At 39.2% G+C, this 24,055-nt stretch overlaps 1 protein-coding gene across 2 annotated transcripts; it reads left to right on the top strand.

Annotated features, from left to right (window-relative positions):
* Positions 1-712: 712 nt before the first annotated feature.
* eps15 (epidermal growth factor receptor pathway substrate 15) lies at positions 713-22,407 on the top strand (the record flags this gene model as incomplete). Of its 2 annotated transcripts, XM_083887976.1 has the most annotated exons (25): positions 713-739; positions 5,093-5,134; positions 5,729-5,818; positions 5,915-5,962; positions 6,064-6,159; positions 6,291-6,353; positions 6,697-6,822; positions 7,389-7,448; positions 7,817-8,023; positions 8,383-8,528; positions 9,121-9,277; positions 10,244-10,326; positions 12,373-12,445; positions 13,578-13,739; positions 13,856-14,053; positions 14,150-14,569; positions 14,925-14,999; positions 15,423-15,576; positions 15,765-15,815; positions 15,953-16,350; positions 16,973-17,042; positions 17,121-17,191; positions 17,758-17,893; positions 18,717-18,922; positions 22,267-22,407. In XM_083887976.1, 25 exons carry the CDS (start codon positions 713-715, stop codon positions 22,405-22,407), a joined length of 3,300 nt encoding a protein of 1,099 aa, XP_083744102.1. The 2 variants fall into 2 exon arrangements, with proteins under 2 accessions (XP_083744102.1, XP_083744103.1); XM_083887977.1 differs by lacking the exons at positions 713-739; positions 5,093-5,134; positions 5,729-5,818; positions 5,915-5,962; positions 6,064-6,159 and having other exon boundaries at positions 6,297-6,353; positions 7,817-8,107.
* Positions 22,408-24,055: the final 1,648 nt, after the last annotated feature.

Below are 24,055 nucleotides of genomic sequence, written 5' to 3'. Positions count from 1 at the left end.
AGACAAAATATGACTCTGTCTTCATCATATCTATTAATAGTCAAAGGTTTTAAATGTTATTTTTAGTTTGAAAAGTAAAGTAATTCCTCTGCGCAGCTGTTCAACACAACCACCGTTATCCAAAAGGTTATATAAGGCATTTAGAGAGAACTATATATAATATTAAGACCATTTTTATTTAAAGTATATCTAGATTTATAGATTTGTTATATAGCAAATTACATATTTCTGTTTTAATATTATTTATTCATGAGCTTATGGTCAAGCATTATTCTTACTTGGTTTTTAACTTGGCGGTTGGAGAATATAAAAAATGTAGTATTAGTGTTTATTTAATTCTATCTCTCTATTGTTTGTGAGAGCTAGTTTAGGTTTACAGGTTTCCCAAATACATGTGGTATTTCATATATACATTCTTGATTCTGAGAAGAAGAAAAAGGCAATAGAATGAAACGTTATTAAATATAAACTGATAGAATATGATGTCCTGCTTTGTTTTATTTACATGAAGTAATATACATTTTGTGTGCTCTTTATGGTCCACCTGCAGTACCGCTATGGTCCACTAGAGGACCCCAGTCCACTCTGATCATTGATCATAGGCATATGACAGTGATCCCGGTGTCGTGGAGATCCAGTACCATGTTTTCTAGCGGCCTCTGTCTGTGTCTGGCAGCAGCGCAGTGTGAAAGCAGTGGGAAACAGAAACACTATGGCTGCCACTCTGTCTCTTACTCAGGTAACACAGTCTTACAACTCAACTCTAACGACTGCAAACCTTTTCTGACCACTGTCCCCTACTGCTCGGAGACAGTTACAGGTTTAGCGTAACAGGGCTGGCGGAAAGGGAGTCTTATCTCGACCCTCGCCGCTCTTTGGGGCGAAGTTAAGTCCTGCTGTGACTGGGAAAAGTTTCTGCCTAATCTCTTTGGGGACTGCGTAAGGGCGTAGCTAGCTAGCTAGCGTGCTAGCTAACAGCTAGTTTGTGTGCAGTGCTGGAGTGTTTTAGAGCCGCATTATCAAACTGGAGATAAACATTTCGGCCTCTCTTGGCTTCGTTTCGACTGTGGGGTGTGTGCATTAATGTCTCGCGGTGCCGCATTTCGCTTCTCCCTCTGCTAGTTTTGCTGTAAGATGTGTTTATATGCTGTGCATTGACCTGTCATGTCTCTCCTGATTCAAACATTTCTAATATTATTTTCCGTTACAAACAGTTAAACAATTTGTACACCTCAACAACATGGCCCACTTTAAGTGGTGTTGTAGTTGCCTGTGCAGCTGGGTGTGTGTTTTGACCGAATAACCAAGCTGTTGAAGATTATAATTAGAAGCAAACAGGCTGTAGCGACTGTTGTTCATGACCTTTGTGAGGTGGACATAACGTACACTGTTAGCCTGTTAGCTCCTAAATGTGTTTTATACTCAAAATTTTAACAAAACGGGTGAGATAAACTTAAAACTGTTGTTTTGCAACCAATAAGAGGAAGTGAGTGTGATGATCCACCAGTCGCCTCTACTGTCACAAAATGTCACTCAATGGCTACATTGAACTAGGGCTGGGCAATAATTCAATTTGATTTCAAGTGTCTCTTTTTCTTCTCCTATAATGGATGTTTCTAGTGCAAAAAACCATCTTAAAGAGCTATTTGCTTTGAATATTTTACTTATGATTTGTGAAGTGTTTTGTTGTCATTTCCTTTATGAAGAAGTTGGAATCCACATTAAACCTATCACTTCAACTTTCACAGAGATTTCACAATCTCATCATCTCCTGCATTGAATTCGGTTAATTTATGTGGGAATGTGATTATTTTGCACTGCAAACAGATTAGCGATACAACTATGAAGTAGGCTGTAGTGCCTGACTTGTTACCTGAGCCGCTGTTGCCTGTATCAACAGACAGAAGCTGCCTGTCACCAGCGGCTTTGACATCTGTACCTCTCTCATATGACTAAAAACTCTCCAACTGTAAAAGTCTTATTCTTTCTTTCGGCTTCTCCCTATAGGAGTCTCCACAGTGGATCATCTGCCTCCACCCTATTATTATAGGGTATATTTGTTTCCTCTTTCACTGATCCATATATTTGATTTGACAAATGTTTCACACTGAATGCATAGCTCCCATGTATATGGTCTTGGGACCAGCTCTAATAGCGCATGGAACGTTACCCCCATTTGCTGGATGTCTGAATGTTTAAACCAGTGAGAGCTTGCATTTTACATCTTGAAGTGGAAGCTTGGCATGCAATGGCCACTTTAGTTTCCCGACATACTTGGGAGATGGAGGTGTGAGCGCAAGAGTCCTCTATATGCTACAGTCTGCAGTCTCACACTTAATGTAGCTAATTTTTACACAATGGACCTTTTAAAACATCATCAAAATTTATTAACTGAAAATGAACGAATTCCCTAATTATTTAGCAACTATCTATTGCCTACAGTAATGTTCATTGATGACTTTTTGACAGTAAACTGAATAATGCAAATTGAGGTCATCATTTTGAGGGCTGGTATAAACAGATTGACATTTGAATATTTTACATCATTGAAACAAATACACCTTTAAAATAATCAACTTATTCATGGTCATGGATATTGAAAAAAAAAGAAGGTTATTTGCAATTAATCTACATATTTTCTGTAATCCATAATTTACTCATCTTGCAATCACCCTCTCTTTGGCAGTGAGTGACACTGGTGTGTTTTAATTGCTGTAGTGTATTAGATGGTTGACATTTACAAAACAAACTAGACTGGCCTGAAATGTATCATAGTATCTGTTGCAGTTTTATATTGGCTGTCTGACTTGGGAATAGCGGGGTGTTTTCTTCATCGTGCCCAGTTAAAGGGTCACCAGTACAATGACCACAGTGTTACAGCTACCAATGGTTCCAGGCACACTATTGTGTGTCACAGAAAAGTTGCATTGGTCAGAGAAAGACAAGTGTGTCTAAATGGTTATCTTGTTGTAAAATGGCTAGTTGACTTGGCTGTTAATTATCAAGCAGACCACAGGCTGTGTTTTTCTTATCGAGTCAACTTGTGAGTCTGTAAAATGTCCTGAATGAGCTTTACACTTTCTTGCTTTTGTTTTGCAGTAGATGGTATATTTGCATGTCCCAAGAGACATTCAAAGACAGTTTTTTATCACTTGGCTAAATGGCCACTCCCTAGTTGATTCACAGTCCAAATAATTACTCCCAACTCCCTTTGTACTTTGCTGTGACTGGTGATCTGTTAGCACAATTGCTGGATCTCAGTTTCAGCTGCATGAAAAAGGAAATGGGGGATTCTTTTCCTGTTCAGTTAAGCAGTGGACAATGGTATTGACAGAGGAAATTGGGTTGTTAATGTAGGATATGACAGACGTACATTAAAATGCAACATACATTATCATATATTATGCATAAAAAATAGTGGAAAGTGGAGACCTTACAATATTATAGAGAATCTCTATAGTTTCCCACTAGAGTAAGAGGAAAAACCTTCTTAACAGGAAGAAACCTTTGACAAAACTGCACCTGGGGTGGGCAGCCATCTGTTGTTGGGTTAAATGAGGAGAAATGGAGTAGAACGCAGAAAGAGGGGGAGAGACCAGGTAAAGTAGAGGAAAAACAATGTAGATATAAATCCAGTGTTACAGTTACAGTTATATATAAATATAATATATATCTTTTTTTTTTTTCATTGTCACAATTTTATTTGAAAAGATTTATGAAAGTAATTTCTATTCAGATTGAAATGGAAAGAGGTTTAATGGAACTATTGCTCTCTGCCAGCCTGGCTGCAGTGCTGAAAAGGTACCCGGATGAACACTTTTTCCTTTGATTAATAATTAATAGGGAAGGATTTGACATTTTGAATCCTTTACTGGTGGGACCCTGGTACCTCTCCAACTATTATGACATCTGATTTGAACCACACATTTGGGAAATATACCACAATGCAAAGTTAGCAGTTATCTGTGTAGTGATACCCTGCTGTTAGTATGTAATTATGGACATTAGTCTTGAGAAGTCCAGCTTATATCCTGAAATCAGCTGACTAGGTGTTCAGCAGAAACCTTTTGGACCATCCTGGCTCATACTAGTGCAGTGTGTGGTACATATAAGTTATTGCATGACTGTAGAAAACCTGTAAAGATTTGCTAGGAGGCACAGATAAAGGAGTTATTTTCAAATATCATCAATAAAATGAGCTGATTGACCAAATCATATCACCAGTAATTTAAATGATGAACAAGTTTGTTTGTATCAAGCTATAATGAACATGTGTGTTGGTTCCAGCATTTAAATTAAGTTTCCTGTTTTCTGCTTTACCTGAGTTTGATTGATTGAAATCATAGGGTTGCAGTAAGTCTTGTGTGGGTTTTTTTCAGTGAATATTTTCTGGGTTCTTTGCGCCATACAAAAAGAAATCATTAAAACTGAATAATTTCACTTTGTGCACAAAACAGCTGTCAGATTCTGTGATCATTGACATTGGATTGGAATAATGTGACTGAAAGTTGGTCTTCTATATTAGCAAACTGTCAATGAGTTTAACTTGTACAACATGTTTATGTAATGCTTAAGCGTGTTTTGTATAAATCTGGTGTGGCTTTATTGGTAGGACAACCACAGGAGTTAATTAGGGTTCCACTCCACTTTTAAGATGTCCAGAGTTGTGCTGTGCACTAAATATTCTACACTTTAACCTGCATACACATATTTTCTGGATGTGTTCCAATAAAGTGATTGAGAAATAATTATACTGTAGTCATTATAGCACTTCTTAAACGACAAATCTCATACTACAGTATGTGGTCATGTTAGTGAAAAGAAATATTGTACTGTTAACATTCTGTTTTTGTTGGTGTCTGTTGAATTAATCGGTGGGTGATAAATTTACTGGAGCCAGAAAAACGTGTTGATCATTTCAGCATCACTGAAAAAAATGTTAGTTGTCGATTTTATCCATAGGGAGTTGATGGTATGAACATATGCAGCAATTTGCTACCACTGCGTCCCCCCCCCCCCCACCCCAAGGAGTGTTTAAATGAGCTGTTAAATCCAACTGATTTTAAAAGAGGGTTCTTGTCTTTCGCAACAGCTGTCCAGTGGAAATCCCATCTACGACAAATACTACAGACAGGTATGCAATTTGTCTTTTCAAAGATGCAAAACAATGTTTTATTGAGCTCTGACCATTACTAGCTTTAAAAGAATGTTGAGAACAGCTTTCCCAAACGTTTAATATGAAAACACACTTTTAAAAGATGATAAACTGTGCATACTGTAATGCTTCTATTTGTTCTGCCATTTATCCAACACAATAATAATGATAAAGGTGGTTACACCTGGTAACCAGACATGTTTTGCAGTGAGCAGTGTTGTCTCTTCTCTGCTACCAGTTCAAATGTCTGTGACTAGTATGGAAGTAACTCTATGAATTAATGATGTTTCCCTTTCCATGTCAGGGGAGCTCTGTGTGCCTCATGAAAGAGCACTAGTATCTGTCCGATACAATATCAAACTAACCAACTGCTGAGGAACTATCTTTCGTTTATTAACAATATCGAGTGAAGTGACCGCAGGACTTGATAGTTTCATTTTTAGAATTAAGGATAATGAATCTAGAACATCTACCAGCTCAGACACTGTTTATTCTACAGCACTGGCACTTGGTCTTTGATAGCAGCACAACTCTCTGACTGACCGACTGTGTGTGTAATTTGTTTGTGTCAAGGTTGACCCATCGGGCAGTGGGCGGGTGACAGCAGCAGATGCAGCTCTGTTCCTGAAGAGGTCGGGCTTGGCTGACCTGGTCCTGGGGAAGGTGAAAAAACTCTGGCATCATCACAGAAGCAACATCTTACTGTTCTCTCCACTTTTTATTTTATAAGTAATGTGTACCCTGGGTTTGTCTTCATAGATATGGGATTTGGCAGACGCTGAACGTAAAGGTTCTCTTACCAAACAGGTAGAGAATACAGTGTGGAGCAATATAATGTATTTGCTCTTTTATATGCATGCTTTGTTAACCAACAGTTTTGCATAACACACCATCTGATCTCCCCTCAGCAATTCTTCATAGCATTACGGTTGGTAGCCTGTGCTCAAAATGGCCTGGACGTGGCACTCAAGAGCCTTAACGTGGCTGTTCCTCCTCCCAAATTTGTAAGTTTGACAGCTACAGACTCTCCATACTGTAGGGTTAGGGTTTAAATGTTGTTTCTGTTTATTTTATGATACACTATGTGATGCACGTAGGAATGCTTGGTTTTCTTATTTTGTTTTTAAATTAACAGCATGACACGAGCAGCCCACTGTTGGCAGGAAATGTGGGTGTTGACATGCCCTGGGTTGTTAAGGTAAGATACTCTTTTTATCATAGTTTATCCAAGTCACCTATGATTATTTTTAATTTACCACAAACAACCACAACAGAAACGAGGTAAAATCCTTGAATGCATTGTTTATCTATCACAGAGTGAGATCCTATATGAGAGTCGCACAAAGAGGCAAAACAAAGTTATTTTCACATCTGACAGGCCTGAAGCTTATTAGACTTTGTGGAAACACATTTCTGTTTTGTGCTTGAACAAATGTTTTTATTTAAAAATGTGTTTAGTAACTGCTTGAGGAGCATTGTGAATTATATTCTTCTGCCTCTATTAATTTGCCTCCATCTGTTTTATTTGTTTCTCTTTTCAGGCTGAGGAGAAGATGAAGTTTGATGCCATCTTTGAAAGTCTGGGTCCAGTAGGAGGGATGTTAACAGGGGACAGGGTTAAGCCTGTCCTGCTCAACTCCAAACTGCCAGTGGATATACTTGGCAGGGTATGTTCCACTAACATTGTAATACATTGCTGCCTCATGTCTGTTTCACCTTGTGATCCTAAAGTGTATGACATTGTACAATTTGTGAAAGCTACACAATAAATGACCTACTAATCTGACCAGTAATAACCATTAGCAACCCTGTGCTTTGTCAGTGATGCATAGCACATCTCATCTCTGCATGAGCCTGCCAGTATCTGCTAATAGTAATGGGCTGGGAAATTCGATACTGACAGGACAATTTTCCATCCATCCATATTTGACTGTAATCCATTTTAAAACAAAACCGTTGCAAAATAATACATAACAGAACAATCTTGTGCTAATGACAATAAAATGTGTGCGGTTATCCTTTAAAATAACTTAAATAATGTTACTTGGAATTGTATGTGCACAATGAGACAAAACATATGACAGACACATTTCCAAAAAATGAAATTACACAATGCAGGGGTTGTGAAGGCAAAAGTCAGTTGGGTAGAACATTTAAAATATTTGTGGAAGTGAAAGTAGGTAGTGATTCTGTAATGATTTGTGTTTCACAATAATATGTTTCTGTGTTGAAGGTATGGGAGCTCAGTGACCTCGACAGAGATGGCATGTTGGATAGAGATGAATTTTCTGTGGTAAGAAATGTGTTCATGTACCACCACAAGAAACCACCAGATATTTCAGTCTGTAGTTGGTTATGTTTAATGGCACCATTGCATATTATGCAATGGTGCCATTAAACATAACCACAGACTGTAGATAATATATTATATTATCTACAGTCTGTGTTTCCTGGTCAGAAAGATTGTACTCTAGGAATAGATTTAAAGAATACAATATAATTTACCCATTTTGTTTATGTCTTAAAAATTGTGCTTTAAATGTTCAATTTCTGATGTAATTACAGGCTGTGAACATTATGGAGCGAGTGTGAGGACTGAGTGACTACAAGATTGTTGATTGGTAATTTTTACCTTCACTGAATTGTGTTGCCCTTTCCCAGGCCATGTATTTGGTGTACAGAGCTTTGGAAGGAGAGCCTGTTCCCATGTCCCTGCCTCCTCCCCTGGTTCCACCTTCGAAGAGGAAAAAACCCTCCGTGCCTCCTGTGATGCCCCTGTTACCCTCGCCCCCTTCTGTCAAAGACAGTCGCTCCTCCCACGCTGGCTCTAAGACCATGCCCCACCCTCCTAAACCCGCCCCAGCTCCTGTCCCAGCTCCAGTCCCAGCTCCAGTCCCAGCTCCTGTCCCAGCTTCTGTCCCAGCACCAGCACCAGCACCAGCAGCTGCTCCTGTGAGTAAAAGACCCATCCCTCTAGTGTGTGTAGTACCCAAAAAGCTTTTGGATGTTTTATTTTACAACAACATAGCTCAAACCACAAATATTTGAAATGATTTCAAAATGGCTAGTTCAGTGTGTTTTTCAAAAGAGCAAGATGGGGAGTGTGAAGGTAAGAACATGTTTTAGTTTGAGTTAGGATTATGTCACTATCGTATGTTTTAAATCTCAAATGTAGATTAGAAGTAAACACAGTGGGAGATCATGAATATGTTGTTTTGTCCGTGTAGTGGGTGGTGTCACCAGCAGACAAAGCCAAATATGATGACCTCTTCAACAAGACAGACAGTGACATGGACGGGCTGGTGTCTGGACCTGAGGTTAGAGATATCTTCCTCAAGACTGGGCTGCCCTCTGCTACACTTGCACGCATCTGGTAAGAAACCCATCTATCTATTACAGTAGATACTGCTTTATATATGCTGTATTATAGTCAAACTAAAATAACTTCAGAAAAGTAAACAAAAGGGTGGTTTCTACATGAGAGGGGCTTAAATGGGCTACATGCAAGCTCTGCAACTAGAGTTTAAAACTTCTCCTGCAGTCCAAATAAAAATATTTTATAAAAGGTTTTGTGTATTGTGTGTTGAAGAACCGATTCCACAAGATGTGAAAGACAGATTTACAAGGAACTACACTCAAATCCCATATCCACAACATGAATTGTAGGCAGCATAACTAGAAATACACTGTTGGCAATTTTTAACTAAAACTGTATCTTCCCAGTGATGGACAGATAATAACAGCAGTTGTGATAGCATTACAGTGTGTGTTGTATCACAACAAATAGATTTCTATCTCTACATGGCTGATTAGCTTCCGTCCTGTTGTGACTTTCCTGTGTATTGGCTTTTGTCACGATAGAACATGATGATCGATCAGGCTGTCAAAAACAGTCTTTGCCTGAGGCGTACGTTATTCTGTTATGTAACATTTGTCTGTTATGTGTCTGGTTTCTATTCACACAGGGAACTTTGTGACATTGGAGACATTGGTAAACTGACCAGAGAGCAATTTGCCCTGGCACTTCATCTCATCAATCAGAAGCTGGCCAAAGGCCTGGACCCTCCGCAGAACCTCACAGCAGAGATGATCCCTCCATCCGACAGACAAAACATTAAACAGGTAAAGTGGCTCAAATCTGTAAACAATAATTATGCCTGGATCCTTTTTTCCATCAAACATGCTGATGTTCCTGATGATACAGAAAATCAGTGTATTCTTAGAAATATGATCAATAGGATCTGAAAGGATTCATCCCTAAATATTGACGTTCATTATTTTAATTAGAACAGAAAATACAGTTATAGTTGTGACAACAGTTGCATGATAAACACCAGACACAAAAAGCTCAGTAAATCAAGAACCACTGCATATATTGAAAGCTACAGCTTGATATTGCTTGCTCACATTGTTGTGTATTTACAGCAAATCAGTTTGATTAGCGATGAAAAATTCAATTGATATGTGCACGACTTTGTAGATTAGCTTGCAGCTGTGCATTTTCCTTTTTATGCACTTCATTGCTCTGTGTTGCATTTTTTTTTTAAACTGTATATCGTGAGTGTCTATTAGTTTACTAACTTAACATATGTGCATCTAAGTACTTAACATAACAGACTACCTCTTTGTTTTGTTTTTTTCTCTCCACATTTTTTTGTTTATTTCTGCTGCCTTCACTTTTAACTAATCTGAATAATAACGTCAACATTTGTTCATGATTTCACTTCTCTGAGTTGTCTACATAATTAGTCTTATGGAGATAGCTGCAGAGAGGTTGCTGTTTTTAATTAATTTGGATTGCACTGACCACATTTTGTCTGTAGATTTAAAAAAAAAAAAACATGCAAGACTCCGCATGTAGTTTCATGAAGCTAATAGTATACTGGCTTCATTTATTTGTGCTTAATGTAATGCACTATCCTAACCATGGAGGATTTTACACAAAACGTTGCTATTCTCTCCAGCTACATGTTGATACTTTCCATTTATGATGATGGGTAACTCTTAGTCCATAATAGAGGTAGTTCACCATGATAATTGTGTATTACGTGTGCTAATGTGTAGAATTGTCCTCTGCTTCTTCTCCAGAACAATTTGGCAAACCTGGCAGCTGATTTCTCAGCCATTAAGGAGCTGGACTCTCTCAGTAATGAGATTGTTGAACTGCAACGGTAACCCTGTGTTTTCATTATCATTTAATAATGGAATTGGTGCTGATTATGGCACTGATTGTGATGGTTGCTAAAATATTCCCTTCTGTACATTATTACTCTAAAAGCCTGTATGACTAATACGAGCCAAGCTGGGAGATTCAGTTTCAGTTTGAGGCCAAATAATTTTTTTGTTTGTTATATAAATCAGAGTAAACCACACCACAATTTATGTCCTGTGAAGTTTCAGTATTAAAACATGGGACTCCCCTATGAGAGTCTGCTGTCATAGAAAATGGCTGGACAGTGTCTCTGTATCCTCTTCTGGCCACCAGAAGGCAGTGTTTCCTACATACAGTCAATGCATTTCTAATGGTAGTGAAAAGAATGAGAATAATAGAAACAATTTTATTTAGCACTTTTATAAACACAAGCTTATAAAGTGAACTGATGATTGGAATGGAATGTCATCCCCATAACCTAAAAACAGAGTTGTACACAGTTTGAGCTCCCAATATAAATAAAATAATAAAACTGGTAACAGTGAATGATTTATACCCACTGCTGGTCCCAGCCGATCACTGGGAAAATTAGTTCAATACTGGGTCTAGATCTACTCGACACTTAAAAAATGACAGTACTCTCATTCGCTTAGGCTTCACCTTCACAAGAAATTCTGCAAATAATAGAATGCACCTGTTTTGTATTACACCTTTTTAAACACAACAAAAAGAACTTAAATACAAGAGAAACAGATGTTCCATTTCCGTTCTTCTTTTTCAACCTTGAGTGGTTTCATTCAGGCTTTTCTCACATTGAAAGTAGATGCAAATACTTTTTGTATATCTTTTTAGGGGTAATCTCAGTTTCACTATGGAATGGTTGTCAGAATTTGTCTTTATGGATTCAATATAATTGTAACTTTAGCTTCCGTATTCCTGAGTGTTGTGAGTGAGAAGTGAAAAAGAGGCCGACGCCCTCCACCCTCTGTGTTGTCACACCCACACGGACTCGACGGCAGCTGTTTCAGGTTGGAAGCAGAGAAGATCGATAAGAAAAACAAAAGCAGATACAAGTTTAAGATGAAGAGGAAAGATGATGCACATTTGCGATTGTTTCAAACTATCAGAGGTCATACTTGGCTTAAATTCACTGTAGGAATTGTTCATCCTGTTTGCTCAAACTGGATGTTATGTTTAAAAGATAATTGTATGTTTTGATTTGAGAGTAGAGCAATAGAATATAAAAATGTCTTATTTATATTCTGCCATGAAATGGGTGGCAAAGAAAAATGGTATTTATTTTTTCATCAAAAATGAAAGTGTCCTGAAATAACGAGTATCGTAGATTGAGTTTTCAGTAAGATTTTAACCTGTTTTTCAGAAGTAAAATAGCAATATAAAATGTTGAATTTGTACTTGGCATTGGATTATCAGCCTCACAGTGGGACTGCTTTCAGACCTGCTCTGAACTCCATACAATCTCTGGAGGGTTTTGCAGGGGGCTTCATGTGTGAACACAAAAACGTCCAGCCAGCTCCCTAGTATAATATCTGGTTTATGTCCAAGTAAGGTCATGTATCAATGCGGCAGGACAAACTCTGGAGGATCCACAGTGAGTGAATTGTTGAGTCTCCTGCCTCCTGTGTGCTCAAGGCAGACCCCATCCCCTCACTTGTGTCTTCCGAAGATCCTCCATCCTCAAGGCAGCCATTTGCTTCTGAATCTTTATCTGCCTCACATTTGACTGAGCAAGCACTTGCTCACTTTTTCTACCTGCCCTCATACCGCTCACAGTGCTGTATGTCTGCAGCCCAGTCTCACACGTGCTGGCTCTCTTTGTATCGCAATCTCACCTGCTGTCACTGCAGGCATTGAAATAGCTCTACGCTACAGTGGAGTGGCAAGTTCCGGATATCATGTTTGTCTGGAGAGAAGAGATAGTGGTCGTGCAGGGGCAGGGGGAAGAAGGTTCATTGGAGAGCTGGTTGGGTGGGATCAGAGTGTGTAGACTACCGTCTCTGTCCTTGGTTGCTAAATACTCATATCTGTTTTGCTGGATCCCCAGGGAGAAGATCACCGTGGAACAGGAAATCAAGGAGAATGAGGAGGCCATCAGACAACGCAGTGGTGAAGTGCAGGTAGGTCATCATTGTCTTTTTCATCAGTGTTGTGGACACACGGATAAGTGATATTATTGTTATCATGCTTATGTGGATGTTTAAGAGAAAGCTGCCTTTGTGCATTCTTGATGGAACTTATGTTTAATTTGCCACTAAGGCATATCGTTCATAACTTGCACAAGTGAGCACCAAAATCTGCAAATTACTATAATTATCTATCTACAATGAAGATTAGGCCATTTCATTTTAAACTATTTTGATTTGTTGGAAAAATAAAAAACCAGGGCAAACACTGCACCTGCTTTCTATACAAGCCAGACAAAACAGATGGTGGTAAGAGTCGTAAGTGCTTTAGCAGTTCTTTACAATGATGAATATAATGGAAACATAGTGCACACTGTAGGTATAGATAATTGATCAGAACAGAAGTTTGAGAAGCTTTTTCAGAAACACAGTTTCTGTCCCTGAGACTGTTCTTGAGTAATTGTGTCTGACTCCTCTGAGCCTGATAAATGGGCTCTATTTTGGGAGAGGTGAGTGTGTTCTGCTTATGCGAATTCAGTCTGGTAACAGTGTGTGGGTGCTGGTCTCAAGGGAGTCACATGCTGATTTAGTTGAATTTCTTAGCTGCACTGCAGCGTAGCCTCACTTACCTTTGGCTATATTTATACTCCATTGTGTTTTTAAAAAATGTTTTCCTTGACCTCAAATGCTTTGCTAGTCATGATTCTCCATTACCTCAGCTCAGACTTCACACCAAGACATCTTCTGCTGTGTTTGTCAAAAGTGGAATTTATTAGTTTTTGGGGGCACTACCTAATAAATGTGCTGACTTTTTTCCAGCTTTGTACTTAGGGTTTATTATACAAGTATTAATGAAGTTGAGATTCAGTTAACGCATAATATGATATCTATATTATTAAGTGATGGAAATCGTAGGAAAAAATAGATAAAAATACTAAACTGTGCACAAATTTGCTCTTGCCACAATTTGTATTTGTGAATTGGGTCACGGGAATTGGTCATCTTTAAGAAGTTTGTGAAAATACAAACTTTTTTTACAGATTTCTCTGTTATCCTTGTCTGGTTCATGTCTGTGGAAGTCAGTACAAGCATGGTTTTTATATGTTTTTGTATGTTATCTCTGCAGGACTTACAAGATGAGGTTGCCAAAGAGAGTGGGGAGCTGCAGCGGCTCCAGAGTCAGCGTCAGAGAGTCCAGGATACCCTGGACGAGTTGGACCAACAGAAGAGCACCCTGGAGGAGCAGCTGACTCACATTCGACAACAGACTACTCAAGAGACGCACTTGGTTGGTCTTTTTTTATAATTTGATTTACTGTAAAGTTGTATTAATCCAACCATATGACTCCAATCTTATGATTCATATGGCTACCAGCTTATACACAACATGTCTGACTTTCACAGATCTCATCACTGCAGTCGGAGCACGAGGAGCAGGAACAGAGGATATGTCAGTTTGAGGAGGAGCTTGTCCAGGCCAGAGAGGAGCTCCTTGTTTTGCAGGAGGAGAGCAGAAGACTGCAGGATAAAGTTCAGTGTGCGCAGGAGCAGCTCACCCCTTTGCAAGATTCAGTGCGAGACTCTTTCAAACAAGTTGCACAGGTTGGTTTGTTTGCATTTGTGTCCAGTTCATTAATTTATTGTGCCCTTGATTATCCTCTCTACACAAAATCCTCAAATCTCACTGTTTTTTTTTAGGTTCAACAGAAACTGAGCGACCTTCAAGTGGAGGAAAGGTCAGTGACTGCCCAGCTCAGCTGGAAGAGAGCTTTGGAGGACAGCTCTCCTGTCATGGTCAACGGATCAACAGGTACTCCAGCAGAGCTGCACCAGGGAGACCCTTTCCAACAGGACCTCTTCCAGGAGGACCATCCTAAAGAGCTGAAGGAGGAAGAAACAGCTGCTGTCTGCAGTCTTCAGAAAGAACATTTAGATCAGACGGAGAAAGAAGTGGATGAGAGCAAAGATGAAGATGAGAAGGAGGACGAGAGTCCAAATACTGGAGAGGAGGAAAAGCCAGAACCTGATGCCTTGGATGATCTCTATATTAGTCTAGCCTCCACTGATATGTACAATAGTATGTCAACCTTTCCCAAGCCAAGGGACAACACAGTGAGGGTAATTAATACACACATGCCTTTGTTGTCAACCCTTTCATAAATGCAAAGAAACCAGAGAAACATCTCACTATAATAATGCAGTGTTGTTGTTTTTTAGTTGACTCTGACATTATGACAATTTCAAATTTGAGCACTCATAAAGCGTGACGGGACAGCAGACTTCATTTACATGTGGTTTTCCGCTGTTTTGTAAGAGTTGTATATATATATATATATATATATATATATATATATATATATATATATATATATATATATATATATATATATATATATATATATATATATATATATATATATATATATATATATGAACTAAATATTTGTTTGTTCTTGTCCTCCTGTGATTGCAGGAACACAGTAGCCACGATGTCTCCTCAGAAATGACAGATGATGCAGACAAATCATCTAATGAGAGTACACCAAAGGTAAAACCCCCGTTTTATCCAAGTTTGAATGTGTTTTATTTATTTTTACATTTATTTTTCTTTAAAATTTTAAGTTAATTGTGTGAATTTGTGAATTGTCTTTTGCTTAATTTGGCCAGCCAATTTAATTGAACTAATTTTACACAATCCATCCATTAATCCATTAGCTGTCATTAACATATCAAGTGAGGGTCGGCAGCAGAAGCCAGTGCAGTGTTGCCCCTCTTATCGCAGGGCTTCTCCTCACTGTGCTCATTTCTTCTGCTACTTCATCCATTCTACCTCTTTGTTCTGGTTGACGGTCTTAAATGCAAGACACTATTCTATATACTATATTTATACAGAAGTATGAACAGCATCATAAAGACGGAAAGAAAACTGATCAGTTCAGTGTCCAAACAAACGTCTGTCACTGTTCAACAGGTCCCATCATCAGATCGAGAGAACAAACAGGAGCCACCAGAGTCTCCAGAAACCACCACACCCTCCTCGTCACCAGTTGGTCCCTTGCCACCACAGACCAAACCCCCCCCACTCCCTGAGATGGACTTTTTCCATTCAGATCCCTTTACTGACCGTAAGTCCCTTGTCCTTCAAACTGATATGTGTCCAATCCAGACCTAATTGTTGTATCTTGATAAGGGTTTTTGGTGTTGTGACTGATGCCATTTACATTTTCATATACCAGGTTTGATTAGGAATATTTGTGTAAAGTCACTGCCTCGTGCTCAAAGCCTTGAATTGAAGACTGTGTTTCCTTTGTAGATGATCCATTCAAGGATGATCCATTTGGAAAAGCATTAGCAGACGTAGCAGGTAAATGCTCTGATGTGGTGAACAGAAAAACTAAACACCTTTTAAAGTAAAATGAACCTCAAACGATTACATCCGTCCACTGGTTTTTAATTGTCAAATGTTCCTGTTCTGTATCTGTTGCCGTTTGGTTCAATCAGATCCATTCGGAGGAGATCCATTTAAAGGGACAGATCCCTTTGCTGCAGACTCCTTCTTCACACAGGCTCCCAGTGCCCCCTTCTCCGCTGAGGACCCTTTCGCTGCCTCCTCTGACCTGTTTGGTGCCACGACTGGAATGCCAGAACCAGATTTGTTTGCAGCAAAGCTAAATGACGCAGCACCGGCACCGGCAGACAACGCCGATCCCTTCACCTCCAAACCCACCAATTCAGCGCCAGCAGCCAAGGATCCCTTCATCACCAAGGGGAAAGACGTGGAAGAGGCTGACCCATTCACAGGCAAAGTTAACGCCATCGCAGAGGCAGATCCTTTTGGTTCTCAGGACAGAGCGACGGATCCATTTAGCTCTTCACCAGTCAGCACTGCTCTGGCAGAGGTGAGGAGTTCTCCCATAAATCTTAGTCACAATGTACTTGCACCCAAATTATTTGTTAAGTTATTAAATTCAGAATAAGGATCTGGATCAGTTACTTTTTACATACACAAGGTATTTGTTATTTGATGCAATAACACATACAGTAACAAGAGAATAAGGATAGAAAGGCTCAGAATGAAAGCAAATTAAATCAATAAAAAAGATAATACGATAAAACATTTATTACATGTTCAAAATGAGTGTCTGCCATACAGTCTTGCATTTCTTAAAGAAAACCAGCCAGACAATATTATTTTAATGAGCTAAGTGCTATGAAAAAAATCTGGTTTAAAACATGTTTTAATGGTAGACACTGAATATAACATTCATAATCATGATTTAATGAGTGCATGGTCACTTAACACCTGAAAAAGGGGGTGAGAGATTTTTAGCTTGCAATACAAATAATCACCTTTAGATGGCACTATTATATAAGCAATTAAAGGGTACACAAAGTTAAATTTTTTATTACATATTTATGTTATTGTAATATTAGTACCACTGTAGTAGTGTTTGTTTTATTTCTATATTCTGATCACTTTTTTATGTTCTTTGTTTATTTAATTTAATTTAATTTTTTTAGAAGGACCCTGTAAAAACCAACGACCCTTTTGCTCCAGGTGGTACGACAGTGAACGTCAATTCGGATCCAGGTATGTAGCATGGCACCATCCTCTGGAACCAGAGGTTACTGCAGCTGTTTGACATGAATTTTTGATCGTATGTTTCAGATCCATTTGCTGCTGTGTTTGGTAATGAATCGTTTGGAGGGGGCTTTGCAGATTTCAGTGCCTTGGCAAAGGTAGTTTTGAGATTTGAATCCCGTTTTGTGCTTCACATGAGAAGTGTGTGAATGAAAATACAAATTGTTGCCTCACAGTGAATAGAATTCTGCCATAAAAACACATTGTGTAACAACATGTATAATAAGTTAAATGATTGACATGTGTCAAACATGAACTGTTCTACTTTATAATGCATATTAAGTTAATCTTTTTCACAATTTGAAACACCTAGTAACACGCCGCAATTGTCGTATTAATAATTGTATGTTTAACTGTCTATGCCAGCGAAAAAATTTAAGTATATATAAACAGCGTATGTCTTTAAGTACTCAGTATTGCATTAGAATAGTTCATATTTCGATACTTCATCACATTTCTATTTATATTGCACTGAAGTTCAACTGTAAAACATGAAATCACACATTACAATATCTGTCAGAAATATTTCCTGAAATGATTCACCTCGCATCACATACGCACAGTACTCTCACCACTGCTGTGACTGTGATTCATCCATCAATGTACAGCAGCAATGACATGCTTTTTTATCTTCTGACTAATTTGCTTTGATTTTCTGTTCCAGTCAAACACTTCTGACCAGTTTGGCATCAACAACAAGAACCTGTTCCAGGAAGACTGTCAGTCTGCGAACCCTGACGTGCCGCCTGCTCTGCCCCCCAAAACGGGTACGCCAACTAGACCTCCCCCTCCACCTCCAGGTCAGCACTTGTTACGTGTTTCTATGATTGTTTAGACCTTATTCTTGAATGCAGAAGTGACTCTGGGTCTGACTTCCTATTTCGTGTGGCACTTCTGGTATTTTACTCCTTCACATATCTGTGAACGGAGAGAGTTTGCTTTCTTAACAGTGTCGTGGGAACACACGACGCAAGGAAGTGTCCTCGTGTAACTTCTGAGGACATTGTATCGTGTCTCGGTGTGGATGGTTGAATTAATGAATGAATGAATGCGATGGAAAAAAAATAACCTAACCTGGTTTTAATTACACAGCTGTATCAGCAGTAACTCTGAGCACTAACAACATAATTAGCTGTGGTTTTACTTGCAGCTGCTGACGTCACCTTGAAAGATTTATTGATGTTTTATAGACCAGTCACTTCTCCAGCACTGGTGATGGGCTTCTGTTCAGTGTCAATAAAGTCAAACACACACACACACACACATGTCTTTACCACCTTTCCTTGTTGGGACCGGGCATAATGTCCCCACAAGGAAAAATGTCCCCACCAAAAAGATGTTTTTCCAGGGGGTGGTCCACACAAGCATGGACAGACAAGAACACACACACACACACACACACACACACACACACACACACACACGCACACACACTCTGTTCTATTCTGTGTCACACAATTGATTTGAATGCATCTGCATAAAGAAAAACAATAATAATTGATGTCTACTGTGGCCATCTTTGTTGCTATCAGATGTTTTAACCTTGTGTTTTAGTTGAAATAGAACCTGACTGTGTTGCTCTGACCCCCTGTCTCCCTGATATTTTTTTTCTTACCTGTCCAGGCAAGAAATCATCCATTTCCAGAACAGAGTCGTCTGACTCCTTCCATCGACGCGGGCAGTTCCTCCCACAGTCGTCGGGAGACTTCTCCTCCTCTTCCTCCTCGCCTTCCCTGCCTGCCAAGGATCCTTTAGCCGACCCCTTTGCCCCTTCCTCCCCTCCTCGTCACAACGTACGGGAAGCTGACCGATTTGCCAGCTTTGACAAAGTGAGCACCTCCCTCTCGCCCTCTTCCTCACCTTCACCTGACTCTGAATAGACGTCGCCTCTCTTTGTGTTATTTCCTGCTAACAAATCACATCTAATTGTTCAGTAAAGTTACGACCACCGAGCAAAACAAGCCAGCTTGACAAGTCGCTCCATCCACTGCCAGTATTTACTCTCCAAGAAGAGAACTAATCTACTGATGTGAAGTATCATATAAAAACAACACAGTTTCTTGATTCTACATTTTTTTTTGTTTAGTTGGAAACTTCATTTTCTAAAACAAAGCTGATGCATTTTTTGAGTTTGTTTTCTCTTGCATCCTCTGCTGCTGGTGTATATTGTAGCTCCTAGACATGAATGATTCATTTCTCTGCCTTGTAAAATCTCTGTATGCTTAAAATAATTATTTTTTTGTTATTGATTCGCACGCACACTGTTTGGTTGCACTTAATCTAAACCTTTGAGGTTGCACTGTCTTAATTTATAAAGAAATGTACATAATTATCACTATAGCAATTATATTTGCATAAATATATCAGCTCTGTAACATGCGTGAGTTACAGAAAAATATGTTCTGGTAAAAGATAACCATACACATCTATACTTGCGTTACCTAGTTCCTTGTACTGGTTGGCAGTGAATGGAGAGATGAGAGGCTGCTTGTATTTGGCTTTTATTCACCATCCCAGCACTGACGCTACATCCTATGCATGAGAGGCTGTGCATTAGTCTAAAATATTTGGAATTGTCTTATTTTCCACATTTTATGCATCTTTTTTTTACACTGAAGCTGCCACTAAGGTGAATTTTAGATTCCCATTGGTGTTGACTCATAATTATATTGCGTGGCATCTCCTCAGTTAAACTTAGAGATTGCTGATTAGTTGATAACCCACTGTTTCAGCTCAAATCTTGAAGTATCGAGGAATGAGCTGGTACGATACAGACCAAAATACCTGGATTGGATATTGGCAAAAGAGGATACAATCGGTAAAGCCTCAATAGTTTTTAAAATAGTTTTGTAAATGAGAAAAAAGACCATGCATTAAGTCATATTAGTGGACACCAGTGTGATTGACAACTGGCATTGTCCAATAGGAATCTGATTGCATGTGACACTTTGGAACTTCCGGTTGCAAAACCCCACTATAGCACTGACCAAAGTTGTGATTCTGGAGGCTTCAAAATGGAGCTTCAGATCATGGGTCGAGCTGAGGTTACCACCGGTCGCCTCTTGTACTTAACATCACCTCATTTCTGTAGAGATGTCCAACTAACAGTGTTCATTATTAACAGTTAATGTGTTCGTGGATCAGACTGATATCAGAATCTGAGCCAATTCTAGAAGTTTCATGAAGCTAAAGTTGATTTCTAAACTCAAAGGACACGTTCAAAATATGAAAGGAACAAAGTGGCAGCCATTTTTAAACCCTCTTCGCTCTTCCTTGTGTAACGTTGCACAGAGATAGGTGTACGGTCACGCTGAGGATTTGGGATGGATTACTGAAAATTAAGACAGATTTGATTCTCATGCATTGACCTTCACATGACTGCACCTGCATGTCCTCACCGACACCATACCTGCACGCATTAGCTGAATGTTTGATCGGCTGGCTCTCATTGACTCATCCCACTGCCTTTGCAATTCCTCAGTCATTTTTTTTTCTCTCTTCACATACCACACACACACATTCAATGATTTATCCACGCACTTCCTCTATCACCCCCTCCCTGTTCATCCGTTCACTACTTTATTTACCAGTTCATTCAGCTCTTGTCTGGTCAGCAGTGTGTAATGTTTGGAGAAACGGTGTGTGCGTGCGTGTGTGTGTGTGCGCGTGCGTGTGAGAGTCTGTGTGTCTCTTTGTATGTCTTTACACCTCTGTCAAAGAAGTTGAATAAAGAGTTGAATCAAGGGCATCATCTCTGGCTTCTATGTGCATCCATGACATCGTTCACAGCAAATGCTTGAGCTTTATAGAAGCAGATTTTCATTTTCACATCATTGATCTTCTCTTCATTTAGATTGTGACTGCACCTTAGATTATCTCTGATGATCTCCCTAAGACTGCTGTTGCCTTTCAACCTGCTATGGTTTTTTTTTTTGGTTTTTTTGCAGTTCTGAAATTTTTGCAACTTGAAAATGATTTTATGAAAGATTAGTGTTAGACATGTGTTGTGTCTGAATTGACATATACATGTGTTTATGTTTATCTTGTATTAATGAAACGAGGGTCTACATGCACTATACATTTAGAGAATTTGCATCAAATTGATACTAAATCCAAATCTATTCAGTAACTCATGTCTCATTTCACACATTTCAGAGATCATGATGTTTTCTAGTTGATATTTCCGGTTTCCTCTGTGTTGTTGCTGCATGTTCTGAACGTCCTGAAATCATCAGCTCTGAAACACCTGCTGGTGAATGTTGTCGGTGTTGCTGGCTTTTCTTTTGCATGGGTTCCTTCACACTTTGACGACCTGTGATGCCTCACATGTGCATGCTGTCCCCTGTGTCGTCTTTAACCATTTCACTTCTTGTGATTTATGTCACGTTGTCCTAGGTGGACATGCCACGTGTCACGCTTTTGTCCTAATTACAGTGTTTACAGACTGTCAATCTCTTCATGATCATCTATAGTCTGTGGAGATTGATTTTGATCGGTTTCTTTGTGATGGTTGTTTTTGTTTTACATTTGTGTGGCCACTGTGAGAAATCACCGACTTGTTTATTAATGACAAATAAGCGTTAATTCATTTAAACCCTTGTTTATCTTCCATTGGCTCATCAAAATGTCCCATTAGACGGAGGATTTTTATCATAAATAGAAATAGTTAATCGAAACATTTCAGGAGTTGACCTGTAGCTTGCAGATAATAGCTGCATATATCACTTTTTTTAACCACTTCCTGGCTATTATGGCTGTATATTCTGAGAATAAGCAGTAAGTCATTGGAGGGGATTTTTTTCTCAGTCTGGAACGTAGAGGCAGGAAATAAACTTAAAACCACCAAACAAGAACAATTAGAAACAAAAACACCTGTCAGTTCTTTTTGTTAGTCCAAAAATGTCTCAAGGTCTCATCATAGAAAATGTTTAACACACAAACACTCACTGTTTATGTTAATGACAGCCCTGTAATAAGTGGTTTTCTCATGATGCTGTGTGGTGTTGATGTTAGGAGTTGTGCTTTAAGAGAAATGTTCACCTTTAAGAATGCTTTAACTACAATTGTTTGTGTTTGTGCGTCTCCTTTTCTTTGCATCTCTGTTTTCTCTTTCTCCGTCTTGTGTGTGTGTGTGTGTGTGTGTGTGTGTGTGTGTTCTCTATCCGTGGAGCAGTATCCCACAGAGGAAGACATGATAGAGTGGGCAAAGCGCGAGAGCGAGCGGGAGGAGAAGGAGCGGCTTGCGAGGCTCACCCAGCAGGAGCAGGAGGACCTGGAGCTGGCCATCGCGCTTAGCAAGTCTGAACTTTCCTGAGAGACTTGCCCCCCCTCCCCCCTCACCTTGGAAAAAAACCCCACTATCCCCTTCCTCTCTCCTCTCCTCTCCTCTCCTCCACTGGCCTGGCACAGCACAGCACAGCCTGGTCCAGCCCAGAAAAGCACCAAAGCAAAGAGGAGGACTGAAAAGGACTTGACTCAGCATCACCTGCTGGCCCCATGAAGAGACTATCTTAGAATAAACTCCCTCCCCCCCGTGAGACTGTGTTCACTGTGCACTGGCATCACAGTTACTTGTTTGCTCGTTTCATTCTGTTTAGTTGCGTTCGGAGGAGAGGACCAAGGAAGGATGGATTGTTGAGCTCAAATGCAGCGAACATGAGATTAGAGATTATCTTAAAGGTGCAGTGTGTAAAATGTGGCAACATTCATTGGTAAAGTTGCATGCTGCGGCTGAATATCCTCACCTCACCTCGCCCTCCCCTTCCTAAGTGTGCCGACCCCAGTTCATATCAAAACTCACTTTGGCTCCTGATATACAAGCATTAAAGGTTCATTCTGCGGTAATGGAAAACAACAATATGCACAATTAGGTGATTGTATGGAGAAAAAACTTATTATTTCATCAATCACTGTCAAATGAAACATAATTTCACATAAATCTTACACACTGGTCCTTTTTTAAGGTCACCATGCTCTGTCGACTTTAACACCAAATGTTACATTAAGTCGTCAGAATGTAATTTATAAAAAAAAAAAAAAAAAAAAAACACGACTTAAATGGCCACTAATCAATCTCACTACCCATTATTAAATCAGAGAGATTATTCCATTGTATTAGTTCGTGATGGCCATTGAGTCATGACCACAGAGCCTGTGAGATTATTCTTCATTCATGTGTGCATTGTTAAACTGAATGTCATCAGTACTAAAAAAACAGCCCATCACAGCTGCCACAGTTTGTTTCGTCTGTTAGAGAGTTTATTTTTTTAAGGAGTGAAGCTACAGCCATAACACATTATAATTACACATTCATTTACATTAAGACTTTTTTTTTTTTTTTTTTTAAGGCGATCGATTGCACAACGTAATTGTTCTGATTGGAGTCAGATTTGGATTCAGTTCACTAATGAATCTGAGGTTTCTGACAAGTTTTATAAAAAAAAAAAAAATTTAAAAAGTGGCTTTTTTGGTGGGGGTGAAATGTGATTTGGACAATAACAGAAGTATACGATTAAAAATCTGAACTTGGCTCTTACTGATGAATGTATATGTACTGAACAGATAGTATACCGAGTCTACCTGCTCCCTTTACTCACACATTAACTGAATCATAGTTCATAGCAGTGTTAATCCTGACTGAAGGCTGAAGGTCAGTTTCAGACACAGAGCTGTGTCTTCCTCAGTGAAACCTCAGCAGCATGGATGCTGTGTACATTTTTTATTTTTTTTATTTTTTATGAAAGAAGTGAATCTGAAGTTATAATATCCACGTCAACAATGTCACACCAGGTTCTTTTATGATTTCCGGGAGAGCGTTTCCTCTCCTCTCCGGAAGTCTCACTTGATTTCAAGGTCTTACACAAAGTCGGTAAATGTTAAGTGTCTTGTGTTTTTGTTGGAGCACTTTCTTTGTCTTGTGTCTCGGTGGATTTAACTTGCAAAAGAGCTGCTGGTGCAGTGAG

This window comes from Microchirus variegatus (assembly GCF_963457635.1).
Source record: "Microchirus variegatus genome assembly, chromosome: 4".
In the NCBI taxonomy this organism is placed as follows: domain Eukaryota; kingdom Metazoa; phylum Chordata; class Actinopteri; order Pleuronectiformes; family Soleidae; genus Microchirus; species Microchirus variegatus.
The sequence above is the reverse complement of the archived record's forward strand: the minus strand, read 5'-3'. Positions and strand labels throughout refer to the sequence as shown.